The sequence below is a fragment of the Vulpes lagopus genome, chromosome 4 (assembly GCF_018345385.1).
Source record: "Vulpes lagopus strain Blue_001 chromosome 4, ASM1834538v1, whole genome shotgun sequence".
Taxonomy (NCBI): domain Eukaryota; kingdom Metazoa; phylum Chordata; class Mammalia; order Carnivora; family Canidae; genus Vulpes; species Vulpes lagopus.
The window spans coordinates 14922747-14937548 of record NC_054827.1 but is presented as its reverse complement, the minus strand read 5'-3'; the positions used below and the strand labels follow the sequence as shown (position 1 = coordinate 14937548).

The 14802-nt window shown below is 39.7% G+C and overlaps 1 protein-coding gene across 3 annotated transcripts in view; it reads right to left on the bottom strand.

The window, feature by feature from the left end:
* Positions 1–233: 233 nt before the first annotated feature.
* The window catches only part of FAM149A (family with sequence similarity 149 member A), a 53040-nt gene continuing 38471 nt past the window's right edge, over positions 234–14802 (bottom strand). For all 3 annotated transcript variants that reach the window (XM_041751871.1, XM_041751870.1, XM_041751869.1), the window contains 9 exons: positions 14389–14559; positions 13617–13807; positions 12510–12664; positions 8848–8951; positions 8123–8332; positions 4128–4248; positions 2937–3065; positions 2772–2850; positions 234–542 (listed from right to left, as the gene is read on the bottom strand). In XM_041751871.1, the coding sequence (XP_041607805.1) occupies positions 469–542; positions 2772–2850; positions 2937–3065; positions 4128–4248; positions 8123–8332; positions 8848–8951; positions 12510–12664; positions 13617–13807; positions 14389–14559 (1234 nt within the window). In that variant the 3' untranslated portion in view covers positions 234–468. The remainder of the gene's footprint in view (positions 543–2771; positions 2851–2936; positions 3066–4127; positions 4249–8122; positions 8333–8847; positions 8952–12509; positions 12665–13616; positions 13808–14388; positions 14560–14802) is intronic.

Here is a 14802-nt window from a genome sequence, read left to right as displayed (position 1 = left end):
CTATACCAAAGATGGGTTTGCTATTTTCTAGAGAAGAGAGTGATCTGTATTAATGATCAGGATTTGGACGGCTCAGTGACAGACTGAGACTCCAAACACATGTCAAGACACAACATTACAAAATGGCTTATTCCTAGATAATATCCTCTCATATGTTAAGTAGTATGTGGATACATATACTAATTATGTGTCTGTGTATAATTGATAAAATGATGGATTACAAACATGTTAGATTCTTTCGAGCAAAGCCTAAAGAACCTTTATTGGAATGCTTCCCGTAAAGAAGGTTGGTGAATTTGACTTGTAGTCTCTTTACAATGCAAGTGTTCAAAATTAAGTTGTTTATTTGTTTGCATTTCACTCAGGTTCACATCTCACTATCAGACAGATACACAGTATAATACTTGTTCTTCCACTTTTCAAGTGATAATGGCATGCTGAGGCTTTGAAGTTCAAGCCCAAGTTCCATCAAGATGCCACCTGGAATCTCTTTCTTGTAGTCAGAGTTGTCCTCTGAAAAGATTTAGGCAGATGTTGTGAACCTGAAACACCAACCAAAAAGTAATTCTCATTAAAACACTAATAATTCCAGCTCTCAAAGGATTATTTTTTACTTTCTATGCACATGATTAAAAAAATATGTTCATGTTATTTTATGTAAACCAGGAAATATGCAAAAACTGCCATTTGGGGTCCTGAGAGGAAGGAAGGGGGCGCCCCCTCCACTAAGCCTGCGTGCTACCCTGTGTCCTCCCAGAGCTGATGGGTTTGCTCGAACCTTCTACCCAAAGGTGGATTCCCTAAGGCTCAGGAAGTTGGGTAGTGAGCTCTGATGACCCTACTACTTCATAGGAGCAGTCAGCTGCCTGAAGAGATCCTTATTCCCACTATTGGGGATACCCCCACAGCATTTCCTTTTTCTTTTTTTCTGTCACAGAACAACTGTTAATAAATTAATAGCTCCTAATGCTTTCTGACCTGGAAGCAAAGGTCGAGAAACAGATTACATGCCTGCTTATCAGAGAAAAAGAAAATAAATGCTTAGAAATACAGGCATATCTCTCTTACGTACCCTCATTTACTCCTTAGAAATAAAAAAGGCTTCTGACCATCAATAATAATAGGCGCAAAGTTATCAATAAGAGAATATACTGACTTAGTGTTGGGGGAAAATTAAATGTGGAGATTTAAAACAAATTCAGAGCCCAGTTCCCTCTCCGAACCTCTAATCCTGTGTGACCAACAAACTATTAGCTCCACTTAGCTCGCTGCAGTCAACATCTCCAAAACCAAATTCATCACAATTCCATGAGCTCTCTCTTTCAGCACCACTGTCTCCTGGACATGACTCCCTTGGAATGAGTCTCTCATGTACCACATGATGCTCATCCTGCTTGGCATGGCTCACGCCTCCTCTGGGAAGCCTCTCTATCCGTTTAGCCATCTGCATATCCAGCTGGTGGTCCTGCTCACCTCTCTTCTGGTCCTTTCCATCTTCCCCACTACACTGAGCGTTCCTTGAGGCACAGGCCAAAACTTCCTTGGTGTTTGAATGCCAGCCCTCAGCACAGAACTTGGCACAGAGGGAGCACTTGGTACACTGCTATTTATTAATAAACACACTTTATGCCTACTTTGCTCCTGACCATCTCCAAGTCAGAGCAATACCTGATAACATAGCATGACTGCCTTTTAGAAAACAAACAAACAAACAAACAAACAAAAACACTACTGTCACTGACAGTGAGAGCTAATGCTGCTAGGGGATATACAAAGAAAAGTAGCAGAAAGGCATAGTGGCTTAGGGCTATTTGCCTAGGAGAAAAATTATAAAGGGCTAAAGAATCTTGGATATCACTGTGGTACAGAATTATAAAAGGGCTGATGTAAACAATGATAAAATTGCTGCACTGTCCCACTGTTTCCAATTTACCAGATTTATTTTTAAATTATAGCATTTGCCTTAAGATAGCAAATTATCCTTTACATTTCAGATTATCTATAATACAAAGTATTCATAATTTTTAAACAAACAATATATTCCTGGAATCTAGTTAGGTCCTTTGCCTACATTTTTCCAATGATTGTTTTATCCAACCACCCAGCCTATTATAAAAGAAGAAACTGAGGCCCAGAAAGGTTGAGGCTCTCCTAAGATAGCTCAGCGAGTACGATGGTAAGCAGGCATTTGGTTTCAGAGTGGCATGACTCATGACAATGCTATGTTGCCTCCTTAAACAAAAATGCTGGTAACAGTTTTGAAAACTAAAACATCGTTGGCCTAAATTCAAGTGGAAACTTTACCCTAAAAATAGCTACTAGGCTGAAAACAAGTATTTATCTGTAAAACTCTCTATTATAAAATACTTAGAATATTTGTATTAATTTCATGAAGCATTTTTATAATTAGATCTTCAAAGAGAACTAAGATTAAGGTTTCGTGGAAAACATGAAAACTGCATTGCAGAGAGAGAGATACTGATTTCTCACAAGCCTCCTAAGACAGAATTTTTCTTTTTCTGTGAGGCCCCAATTAAATGAAGAGCATTTGGGCATTTTACCCTTTATGACTAACAGCAGGTAAGTGCTTATTTTTGCAGCTTTGCTCTTTGTAGAGACTTCGTGTCTGGCCATTGATGATAAAACACTTGGGCTATTTTCTCCTATATGGTCAGAATAGTCCTATTAAGGTAGATAATCCTCAATTTCTCTTTCCAAAACTTGAAGCTTCACATATTATATTATTTTACTTATATGCGGGAAAAACTGACCTGTCAAGAAACTTTGACTTGTCCACGAGTGGCCAGCAAATTCCATCAATGTCAATGAACCTTTTCGAGGAGTATCTAGCTGTTAGAAGAAAAATAAAATGAGAATTGAATTTTATTGTTTCACATATTTCTAAAAATCACATTTATAATTAACAGACAACCTACCCGAAATGCATGGGTTGTGCTGGGTCTTGAAAACTGTTCTATGGTCAGAGATCTTTCTCGAAGAGGTGATCGTTCTAAACTGTCAGGTATCGCACTTAACACACGGTTCTGTGGATGCCTCCCTCTGTACTAAATAAAAGATAATATGTTCTGGTGTAAGGTAAATGCAATCCTTAAAAAAGACAAAAGAAGATCTCTACATGCTCAATCATTCACTTGCTTATTTGAAACTTCTATTTAGATACTGTGTTAAATTATAATTGCAATGGAATTTTGCATTTGTGAAGCATTGGAATATTTTTTATGTGATGTTTGCCTTCTTTCATGACTTTAAGCCACAACATGCTAAGGTTACTACACATCAATGCTTTGCAACTCCTGCCTCTCTGGGCATGGGTTCTATTGCTATACTGAAGAAGGCAAAAGAATGCAAGATAAAATGGTTTTGTCAGGTTTTCTCTCGAGGCCTTTATGCTCCCAAACCCAGGGTCCTTCTGTGTTCTCCGAAATAGGGAAATGTTACCCATATGGGAGGTAAGTGAGGAGTCATTGTAAGTGTAGGGGGACGTTTGGGTACGCATACTAGCAGCCTCAGACCTTCCCAGACCATTTGCCATGGTGTGGCTGAGTTGAACGTGGGTGGAGAAGATGCTCCCCTCCACGCTGCATAGACGTGGTGCAGGTTAACTGTGAGAATGAGGCCTGATAAAAATGGCAGAGGTGTTTTCCTGAGGTCCTATTTATGCAGGCATAATTTACCATCTGTAATTTCATTTCATCCTTATAACAATTCTTTGAGGAAGGAATCAGTGTGACCCTTTAACAAGTGAGAAAATTAAGGCTCAGAGAGATTACTGTCTACCAAGTCATACAGAGTTTGCAGTCAGGGTTCAAACACAGATCTCCCTGTCTCCTGACCTGACAGGCATGGTATTTTCTTCTCTATACCAACCTATCAGATTTTCCTTGACACCTGGACTTTCTGACTTAATTCAAATCATGTTTGTATTTCACAACACAATGAGTTAACCTTCCTACCTCCTGTCACTTGTCACTGTCAGGAAGCAGATTATGGAGAGACATTTTGTTATTACTGTGTTCACAGGGAAGTGCCAAACTTATATTCTGTTTTGTTTGTTTTCCAATAGAAAATCTGAATGGTGCACTTAAGTAGAAGGAAATCTGTCTTACAGAAACAGGTCGAGATCCAGGAACTGCCATATTCTGCTCACAGGTCTCTGAGCCTATTGGGGGTAATCTGCTCCGTGAGGCCTGAGCTGATGAGGAGGACACACGGTCCCCACCAGTTTGCCTGTAAACACAACAACACGTGACTGAGTACCCAGGTGCAGACAGAAGGGGATGGACCTCACCCAAAGCTCTTAATCTGAGCTACTAATCACAATTGCCTTCCAAAAGAAATGCTCATGGTGCATGAGTGGAATGTCCCCAAGATAAATGTAGGGAGGGGAATGAGCACCGGCTCCAGTTGCCTTCTCCTTGCTCAGCAGGGACTGTCAACCTGTATATACTGAGTGCTCAGCTGGGCCAACCATGGGCAGAATGTGCAAGTAACTGAGGATCTAGTGCCTCCCCTTGACGAGCTTACAAGTTCCTGAAAACAAGATGAAAACCCATGAAGTAATTAGAGAACAATATAATTACTGTATGTAATAAAAGGTCACAGTAAATGATTCTAAATATCTGTACTGTAGAAATTTAGGGAGTGGTGTGATCCATGAAGTATAACATTAATTACAAATGTGCAGGACCCAGATGAAGAAAACTATAAAACTTATACAAGGTTATGAAAAGGAGAGGCAAACAAGTCCTTTGATGGGAAAATGGAATATTGTGACAATGTCAGTTTTCCCTAGGTTTTTAATAGATTTAATGCTAGCAGGTTCAATGTGATACTTTTTGTTTTTGAATTTGACAACCAGATCATAAGGTTTGTCAGGAAAGGTGAGGAAATGTTAATAAAATAAGAGTAATGATGGTAGACATTCCCTACCAGATACGGACACTGGAAAATTGTCCAGTTCATGCACAAGGACAAAGATGGATATTTTACAATAAGACTCTAATTCATTGATTTGTTGATAATAATTATGAAAATTAAAATATGACCCTTTTGACCTATCAAGTTTTAAAATACATATACTACCCATAGTTAAGAGGTTGCAAGGAAAAAGTCTCACGTCCTGCCAATGGGACTACAAATTGTAGTAGTCCCAAACCATTCTGGGAAGAGCCTTGGAGAAATATTCCAAGAGTCTTAAAAATATCCATAACCTTTGACTTGGCTGCTTTACTTCTAGGATGACACCACCAGGACACAATTTAGACATCCTTATTAAGATTTACATAAAATGTCACTGTACACCTGAAACTAATATTGCATTGTATATTAATGAACTGGAATTTAAATTAAAAAAAGATTTGTATAAAATTATGTTTACTGTACCTTATAATAGTGAAAATATAGAAGGAATGAAAAGTTTCAGTAATGGGAAATACTTAATAAATTGTCATATACCCACATGTTACTTTTTCTAGTCATTAAAATCATGCTTTCAAAAAATATTTAAAAACATGGAAAATATGAATAACATTAAGTCAAAAAATCATATGAAAAATGCTATAATAGTACGATAATATATTATTAGGAAAAAAGAAAAGAAGAAACATAACCATGGACAAAATTGGTAGTAAATTGACCAAGTTATCATTTTTATATTTGTATGTGTTGGGCATACAGGTGATCTTTGATATCTACTCATATTTTTTGTATCCACAGAGAACTTGTCATTCTTTTATAGTTAAAAATATGTTATTTTAATAAAAGTGAAAGAGCACAAACAAAATCTGGAAGTAAGAACATTCACAGCTGGTGTATTTGTGGGTCAGAGAGACAATAAGACTGCCCCCAGTCAAGGTGGGTGATGGGAAGTAGCAGGAAGATATAGGTATGCAGAATCAAAGATGGTGACATTGCTCCCAGCAGGCAAACACTGGTTGTTGGTGGGACCCCCCCCCCCAGAAAAAAAAACCCTTACTCTTTTTATGCATAAAACATAGATATAAAGAACAATACATAGACTATACAGTAGATTTGTGGCATTAAAATTCCATGGGTAGGGGAGGAATTACAAAAGGTAGTCTAAAATGGCAGGAATAGGGATCCCTGGGTGGCTCAGCGGTTTGGCACCTGCCTTCAGCCCAGGGCGCAATCCTGGAGACCCGGGATCGAGTCCCGTGTCAGGCTCCCGGCATGGAGCCTGCTTCTCTCTCTCTCTCTCTCTCTCTCTCTATCATGAATAGATAAATAAATCTTTTTAAAAAAACTATTTTATAATGGCAGGAATAATACAAACAAACAAAAAAGTTGAAAAACACGGGCCTGCAGATAGATGGGGGCCAGAACATGAAGGGAATGTCCAGTTGGAGGCATCTGGCTTATTTCAAGAGAAAATAGAAAAGGCTTGGGAGGAAAACCTGACAGTGGAGCCCAGGCAGGCTTCGGGGAGGAGGAGAAGAGGGCCTCAGTGGGCTAGTGACCCTGGCAGGGGGCGAAGGGGTCCCAGATGGCCACGAAGGATGGAGGAGGGGGAGCACTCTTGAAAGAACTCCCAGAGCAGATAACCCCGGGTGATCCAAATAACCCAAATAACATAGGAAATATCAGTTCCAGATGGTGAAAGAAACAGAGACTCATCAAAAACCAAAGGTGCCATGGCACTATGTAATGCATCCCAAAGAATCCAGTTACTGGTTAGCTCTGGTGGCTAGTTCATGCCTCCCATCCCTGCAGTGGGGAGCCCAGGGCAGCCCCTTAATAATTGGCTTCCTGGCTGTAGGACGCCCAGGGCCCCTGTAGTCCAGGGCTGGTCTCTGAAGCTGAACTGTACTGTAGGGAGTCCCAGCTCTGCCTCTCCCTCAGGAGATCATCTTTGGCCAAGTTATGCAACTTCTTTCAGCCTCTGTGTCCTCATCTTGGATCTGGGATACTATGAGTACCAACTCGAAAGATTTGTGGCAGGTAATAAATAGGATAATAAATGCGACTCCTTTAGCTGGTGCTGGTAACAGAATGCAGTCAATAGACACTGGCTGTTATTAATGGAAGGATCGCCTGACACTTGAGTGAGAAAGCTGGATTGCTCCTTCATAATTCTGCAACAAAGGACTGGACAGATTCCAATCTAACACAGCAATGATTTGAAGTTGATCCTGAAGGTCAAAAGCTTTTGTGAAACTCCCCACATGGAGTGAAACACAGCCTTGGAGTTAAATAAAAACTAATAGTTGGACTACGAACTAGAATTTAAATCAAAATTTGAGACAAACAAAAACCTGGAAGTTATGTGTGTCCCTTTTATTTGTATAGGATTTTATGCACACTAATTTTTATTTGTATAGGATTTTATGCACACTAATGGACCTCATAATAAGAAAGAATTGCATATGTAATTTGAAAGCATTAGTTAACTATTAGTTTTACAGATGAGGCCACTGAATACCCACCCAAGATGGCCTCACCATTATAGCTTCATTTTGCTGCACTGCTACAGGTACATTGCCTGATTTTTTTATTCCAGGATACAACCAACTATACTACTGGAACAAAATTCATGTTAAATATTCCAATTCATGGAGTGCTCAGTGGCTCAGTCGGTTAAGCATCTGCCTTTGGCTCAGGTCATAATCCCAGGGTCCTGGAATCAAGTTCCACATCGGGCTCCCTGCTCAAAGGGGAGTCTGCATCTCCCTCTCCCTTTGCCCCTCTTCTGTGCTCATGCTTTCTCTCTCTTGCTCTCAAATAAATCTTTTTTAAAAAAATTCAAATTCAGGGATCCCAGGGTGGCGCAGTGGTTTGGCGCCTGCCTTTGGCCCAGGGCGCGATCCTGGAGACCCGGGATCGAATCCCACGTCAGGCTCCCGGTGCATGGAGCCTGCTTCTCCCTCTGCCTGTGTCTCTGCCTCTCTCTCTCTCTCTCTCTGTGACTATCATAAATAAATAAAAATTAGAAAAATAAAAAATAAAAAAATAAAAAAATTCAAATTCATGAAATACCTGGGAAGTAGCCACATAAAATTTGACAGATAAGAATCCGTAAGTCCTAACTGGCAAGCATCTCTGTCCTCTGTGACATTTGGTTTACAGGGAGAGAGACAGGACTTACAGTTTTGTTCCCCGAAGAACCTCATCACTGTACACATTGGGGGTTTTCATTCTCTGTGAGTCTGAAGTAAGAGAAGGCAGCCTCGTGTGTGCAGGTGTTTTCTTTCCAGAAGTGTGTAGTACACGAGCATCTGAGATTCGTCCCAGGCGGTGTCGTGCCAAAGAGATAGCACCAGCCCCTGTACCCAATGATCTGTCCTCTTGCTCATTCCTGGGGGGTGGAGGTCAAGTTGATTACTCAGATGTAAGCATTAGGAGAACAAGGCATATATATGTGTGTCCACTACTAGGCATCATCTAGAACAGTGCCTGGTTCAATAAGATACTCCTAAGTATGGTTGAATGAAAGACTATGATTTCCAAATCAATTTCAACTTCATTGAAGAATCAACCACGGGGAAACAAAGAAAAGATCTAAGGTTCTCACTGATGTAATCCTACCGTATAGCCCACAAGATTAAAATTTCACAGGTGTCTTCCCCTTACCTATCTACCCTAACAATGACCATTTTGTGGTTGATATTATAAGTGTGTTTTCATTCTCACGCGTGGCTGTCTCCTTCCCCGAATGGGCTCAGGCATACCTATCGCAAGGGGTTCAGCGGGATGCTCATTATCCCACATCCTCTTCAGTCTTCAGTGCTTGAGTGTATCCAGCATAGAGAAGAGGTGGGGTAATTATTTCTTTTTTTTGGGGGGGGGGTGGTAATTATTTCTTATACATACTGTGTTCTATCTGCAAAATAGGTAGGTCTCTGCTGCAGTGGTTTTGCCTGGATTGTCATCACACCACTCAAATCACTATAAAAATTGTTGGAGAAGCGATGAACCTGTGAAAAGTAGAAACAATAGAAATTAAGAGGCACCAGTGCTATTGAGATTACTTGGTGCCTGTCAGGAATCAGCGGGAGATAAATGGTACACTCCAACTGGCTACTTTGACGGAAAAATTCAAAAGGGATGATGTTTTATAAAGATGTGGGAAAAGATATTAACAAGAAATGGCTTAATTCCCGCCAGGCAATATAACCATGTAGCAGTAGGGACACAGTACCACATGCATGACTGCAATGGCGAGAAGTGAGGAAGAGGTTTCTGGAATCTGGACAGGGTAGCTGCTCAGAGAAATGCCACCGATCGCTGTCACCTAGCAGAGAGGCCAGGAGTAAACAATGTCCTGTTATTCTCATCCTTTGCTCTGAGCTCCAAGAGCTCCAGGGCAAGGGAGCCCTCATACAGCCACCGTGCACCAGCCTCCAGATAACACCAGGGTGAAGAAGGCAGACAGGGAATCTGCAGAAGCAAAGGAAGGGACATGCCCCAGCTCCTAACTGCTTAGACCTCCTAGACCTGTTGCTTAACCTCTTCTCCTACCCTATCCTTCACAGCTGGCCCCAGTTAGCAGCCCTGGGAGCAGCACAATAGCCTGGGGAAAAAGCCCAAAACACCAGATCTCAGATTTTGAAGGCTTACATTAGAATCTCAGTTCTGCTTCCTGGTAGGTGGTCCTGGAAAGATTGCTTTGTTCCTGGAGTTTTAATTCCCTAATCTCTAAAGTGAGGATAACGATAGATACTTTGTATGAGAATTAAATTAGATAGCACTGGTGGAAGCATGAAGTGAGGGTAAATAATCATGAATTCCCTATCTGGTCCCACGATATGACCAACTAGGATGGGAAACAATATTTAGATTCAATATTTAAAATCCTGTTTCTGAAGCTAGCTTCGTATTCTAGTTGGAGAATAGATGTGGCAACTACAATCACATTTTCCCCAGGTTGAATATTTTTTAAAAGTGTTAGAGGAATAAATTAAGATCTGTTGTAATTACTGCTAGACCCGCTTTGACTATTTCAAAACAGGCTCTAATAATATCTTATCTTTACTTTCAACCTTGCTTTCCATTCATTTTAACATTGACTCAAATGAAAACAAATTAGCTATAAAAAATATTTCCAAAACCCATTAAAATCTACAAAAAGAAAACACTTGTAAAAACCCCTTTAAACTTAAAAATTTCCATATTTCTCAAGTTTACTTATATTGCCTAATACTTAAGGACTTTTTTTCCATGCTGCCATCAGCTGTCCATTTTTATGTGATTCATACCACATATTTGAATCTGCAAAGTGGGAAACACAATTGAACCTGCCAGAGCAGTTTTAAAAAACCAAAAAATACAATAAAGGGTAGTAGTTCTGAAAGTTTATTTTATTTTATTTTTAAAGATTTTATTTATTTATTCATGAGAGACACAGAGAGATTGAGAGAGAGAGGCAGAGACACAGGCAGAGGGAGAAGCAGGCCCCATGCAGGGAGCCCGACGTGGGACTCGATCCCCGGTCTCCAGGATCAGGCCCTGGGATGAAGGCGGCGCTAAACCACTGAACCACCTGGGCTGCCCCCGAAAGTTTATTTTGATTGGCAAAAGCAAAGAAGGCTTACTGTAAAGCCCTTATGTACAGAGTAAAACAATACTATTAGACATTCTTATTTTGTACTTCTGCCCCTGGACCCTACACACTATTCTGTGTTCTAATCTCGCAAAGAGCATCTGTTTATTTGCTCCTATGCTAGATGCATATTTTTGCCTCTGCCTTGAACATCTTCCCTTTTTCTTTCAGCCTTTCTAAATCTTACCTATCATTTCAGATTTAGTTTATGTGTCACTCTACTTTATGGAGGTATGCTACTTTCCCCCAACCGCAAGGCACTTATGAGCTAAAGGGCGTCAGATTACAATATAGCTAGGCTAGGATATGGTATGATACAATATAGCCTACAGTTTGCATCTGGTTATAATGAAAGCTAACACTTATCGGGTGTCTACTCTATGCTACGCATTGCACTAAATGTCTTATCTCCTCTACTTTGCATAGCTTCCTGACTCACAGATTCCACAGATAATGAGACGAAGTCTTTGAGGGACTGATTCAAGATCACAGAACTAATAAATTGTCACATCCGACCCCATACTTGTAGTCCCATAGCTCAAACTCTCATCTGCTCTACTACCTACTGACTGCCTCATGTTGTGTGTGTGCACCTGTGTGCACGTGTATAGTATCGCTTGGCATGGCTTGACTCGCTCCAGCTAAATTGCCTGTACCTTAAGACCAAGAATCTTGTCTTACCCCTTTTCTCTGCTCCCCCACACAAGACAAGCTGTGCAAACATAAAGTCCAAGCTCCCTAGCACTACTGAGGTCTCCCATGAACAAGCTCAGCCAGAATTTCTGGCCTCATCCTCCACCTAACCTTTAACTAAGGAAGCAATTTGAGAAAAACGTACTGAGTACCTAACATGTGCCAGGTGCTGCGTTAGGAGCTCTCACCTATTTATGTGATTTCATCCTCACAACAATACTTGGACATCGTTCCCTAGATAAAGGAAACTGAACTTTTGAAAAATTAAACGGCATGTCCAACATAATTCCCGCAACGGTCCAGGACTCTCAATGCCCTGTTCTTGGTACAATTCCCCTGCTGGTCCCAGCATCCTCACCTCTGATCCCATCCCACCCACACACTATTCTCCAAACATGCCTCTGCTTGGCCTGAAATGACCCACACAGACTTCCTACCCATGCAAAACCATTCACTTCTTTGTGATTTGGCTCAATTTAACCTCCAACCTAAAAGATCAAGACTTGAGCTCCAGTCAGGATGAATCATTCTCTCCTTTATTCTCCTGAGGCCTCGTTTTGCACATGACTCACACAATGTATTGCATGTGATTTATACTATGCTTTTCCTTTTACTGGATTGAGGACCATGCTTTGCTCATCTACAGGTCTCCTCAAAACATCTACTACAGTACACTTCATGCAAACTCAATAAATGTTGAATGAACCCAACATATTCTCATTGACTTTTTTTTATTATTATTTTGGTGGGAAGACAGGAAAACATCTGTAACTTTCAAGTTGGTTAGAAATGTTGAGGAAAAGCATTTTTTTCCTCTTTAAAAATATGGAAAAAATTCTACAGCTCAAAGCGGGGTGACAGTCTCAAATCTGAGTGTCCTACTCTATTAAAGAATATGGTGGGCAGCCCGGGTGGCTCAGCGATTTAGTGCCACCTTCAGCCCAGGGTGTGATCCTTGGAGACCCGGGATTGAGTCCCACGTCAGGCTCCCTGCATGGAGCCTGCTTCTCCCTCCGCCTGTGTCTCTGCCTCTCTTTCTCTCTGTGTGTCTCATGAATAAATAAAATCTTTTTTTAAAAAAAGAATATGGTTATGCTATTATACTCCTTGAAAATATTATTTTTAAATTTTAGTCTAATTGACAAACAGAACCAAACACTGGATGGCACTCTGACAAATCCAGGCCAGAGATAAAAAAAAATATTGAAGGAAAGAGAGAGACTAGTAGAAAAACACCTACCTGAGGTGGATTGAGATGAGAAGCCAGGGATAGGCTGCGAGCTTCAGAGCTTCTGGATGGGGGAACACTTGGTGCATCAGTGTTAATACGAGAAATATGTAGAAGTGGAGATTTATTCTCAGCTACTTTCAGTTTTTCTTTCTGTTTCTTTCCTTCTGTGTCAACAATACCAAATCAAGATTATTAGGAAACATATTATTAAATATATGTACTTAAAATTCACTGTTCGGAGAGAACCTCTGTTTTTTAGTTACCATGAATCTGCTATGGCCACCGAATCCTGCTGTAGAGCAGAGACCCCACAGAGCAATTGACTGACGTGACATTTTCCACACACACACATACACACACACACACACACACACACACACAGGCTTATCATTCCAGTAGTAGGTAGAAAAGCAGGGACTATACACTGGAGCAAGAAAAATTCTTGGTATTTTATAATATCCCAACTAATCCCTTTGGTTGGAAAAAGGATATATTTAAATTAACATGAGTAGTACCCTTTTGTACAAACTGATGCTATAACATTAGCCATTAAAGTCCACCGCCTGATATTTCTATCATCTGTTTCTTCAAGTAGTTTAGAGAACATTTTATAATCAGTTTATTTTATTTATAAATAAATAAATAAAATCATTTATTTATAAAATAAACTGATTCTATAACATTAGCCATTAACGTCCACCGCTGACCTTTCTATTATCTAAATTTCAAGTAGTTTAGAGAACATTTTGTAAGGCTAAATGAAATGATTATTAAATTATCTATGTTTCTATTTTGCTTTACAAATAATGTCATAAACAATTAAAAAGCAATTTCCCATTATTAGAGAAGTTCTCCTATTATCAGAGATTTTTTTAAAGTAACTTTAAGCTTCTTTCTTGTGTATTTCTGTTATTGTTCCAAAGTGCATATATATTCTTAAAAAATAATAACATCCCTTTTGAAGGGATTAAAGATCATTCATGACTAAGGGGAGAAAACCTGCTTCCCTTCTCACTGAATCATATCCTAGGTGTGGCCAAGCTGGGTGAGGGCACATGGCTGAGCAGCAAGGGTCTTTTTTTCTTTTCATTAGAGCCAACTACTACATATAAGTACCTGTGAGAGTCACTTCCCAATTTTTTCTAATCAGTTCTTCCAATATTTCTACCACATTTGTCCAGACGTGATCAAACACTTCTGCGGCCACTGCATCTTTGATACAGTCATGAGGAGACACGGGAGGGAGTCCGTGTTTACGCCACATCCTATGATGGTGAGCTGACTTTTGCTCAAGACATTCATCATCTCTAAGAAAAAAACCCATTGTGGTTACTAAAAGTACCAATGGTTAAAGTTAAAATAGTGTTATAAACCTATTCATCTCTATCTAGTATGCATGCACATGTACATTCTACATATGCAAACATAACATTCTTTTTTAAGCAGCACGTTGTTACTTTTTAATGTGCCAATTTTTATTATTCAATATTTGTAGCTTTTATTTAATAATGAATTTAAGTCTCTGTATTTAGTGCAGAGTATGGGCTTTCCCTTTTACCCCTCTGGGCAGCCTGGAGTCCTCAGGAAATGAAGGTCACTAGTAGCTCTGTCCGCTTTCACCAACATGCTGAACATAATTCTTGTTTACTAGCTGTGCTATATTCTCAAAAAAAAAAAAAAAAAAAGGGTGGAGAGGAAGCCCTGATGCAGCATAGACATATCCTGCTAGGAATCTAAAATCTTTTGGGAGTATAATACTCTCAAAAGAATGGAAAATTAGGGGGATAAGTAAAAAATACACAAAACAATAAATGAGCATATAATCCAAATAAATGTCAAGTAAATTAATATTATTACACCAAGTTAATGTCAAATAAATTCTATTTACTCTTCTTTTCTGTCAAAAGCAAAATATTCCTCAATCTTTCCATCCACGCCATAAACCTCTTCTTCCAGGGGTGAACATGCTGTTAGGTCTGCAACCCCTGTGCCATCAGAGCCTGGCCGGGATGAGGCTGAGCATGCCTCTGGGAGTATTTGAGAGCCAGAGATGCACAACCTATAGGGAAAAGCAGATCCTCTGTGAGAGTTTGTAAAATATCAAGAATATAAAGCTTGTGTGATTTTGGCAAGTCTTTAAAATCCATAAAGTACAGAATCCCAAACAAAAAAATCATTGTTTATTACATTTGTTAAAATCATATTCTTAAAAGCAACATTTTTACACAGGCATCATTAAAAATTCTAAGGGTCTCTTAAGTTTAAGTTACTATGTGAGTTTGCATCCCTTCTGCTGTAATAA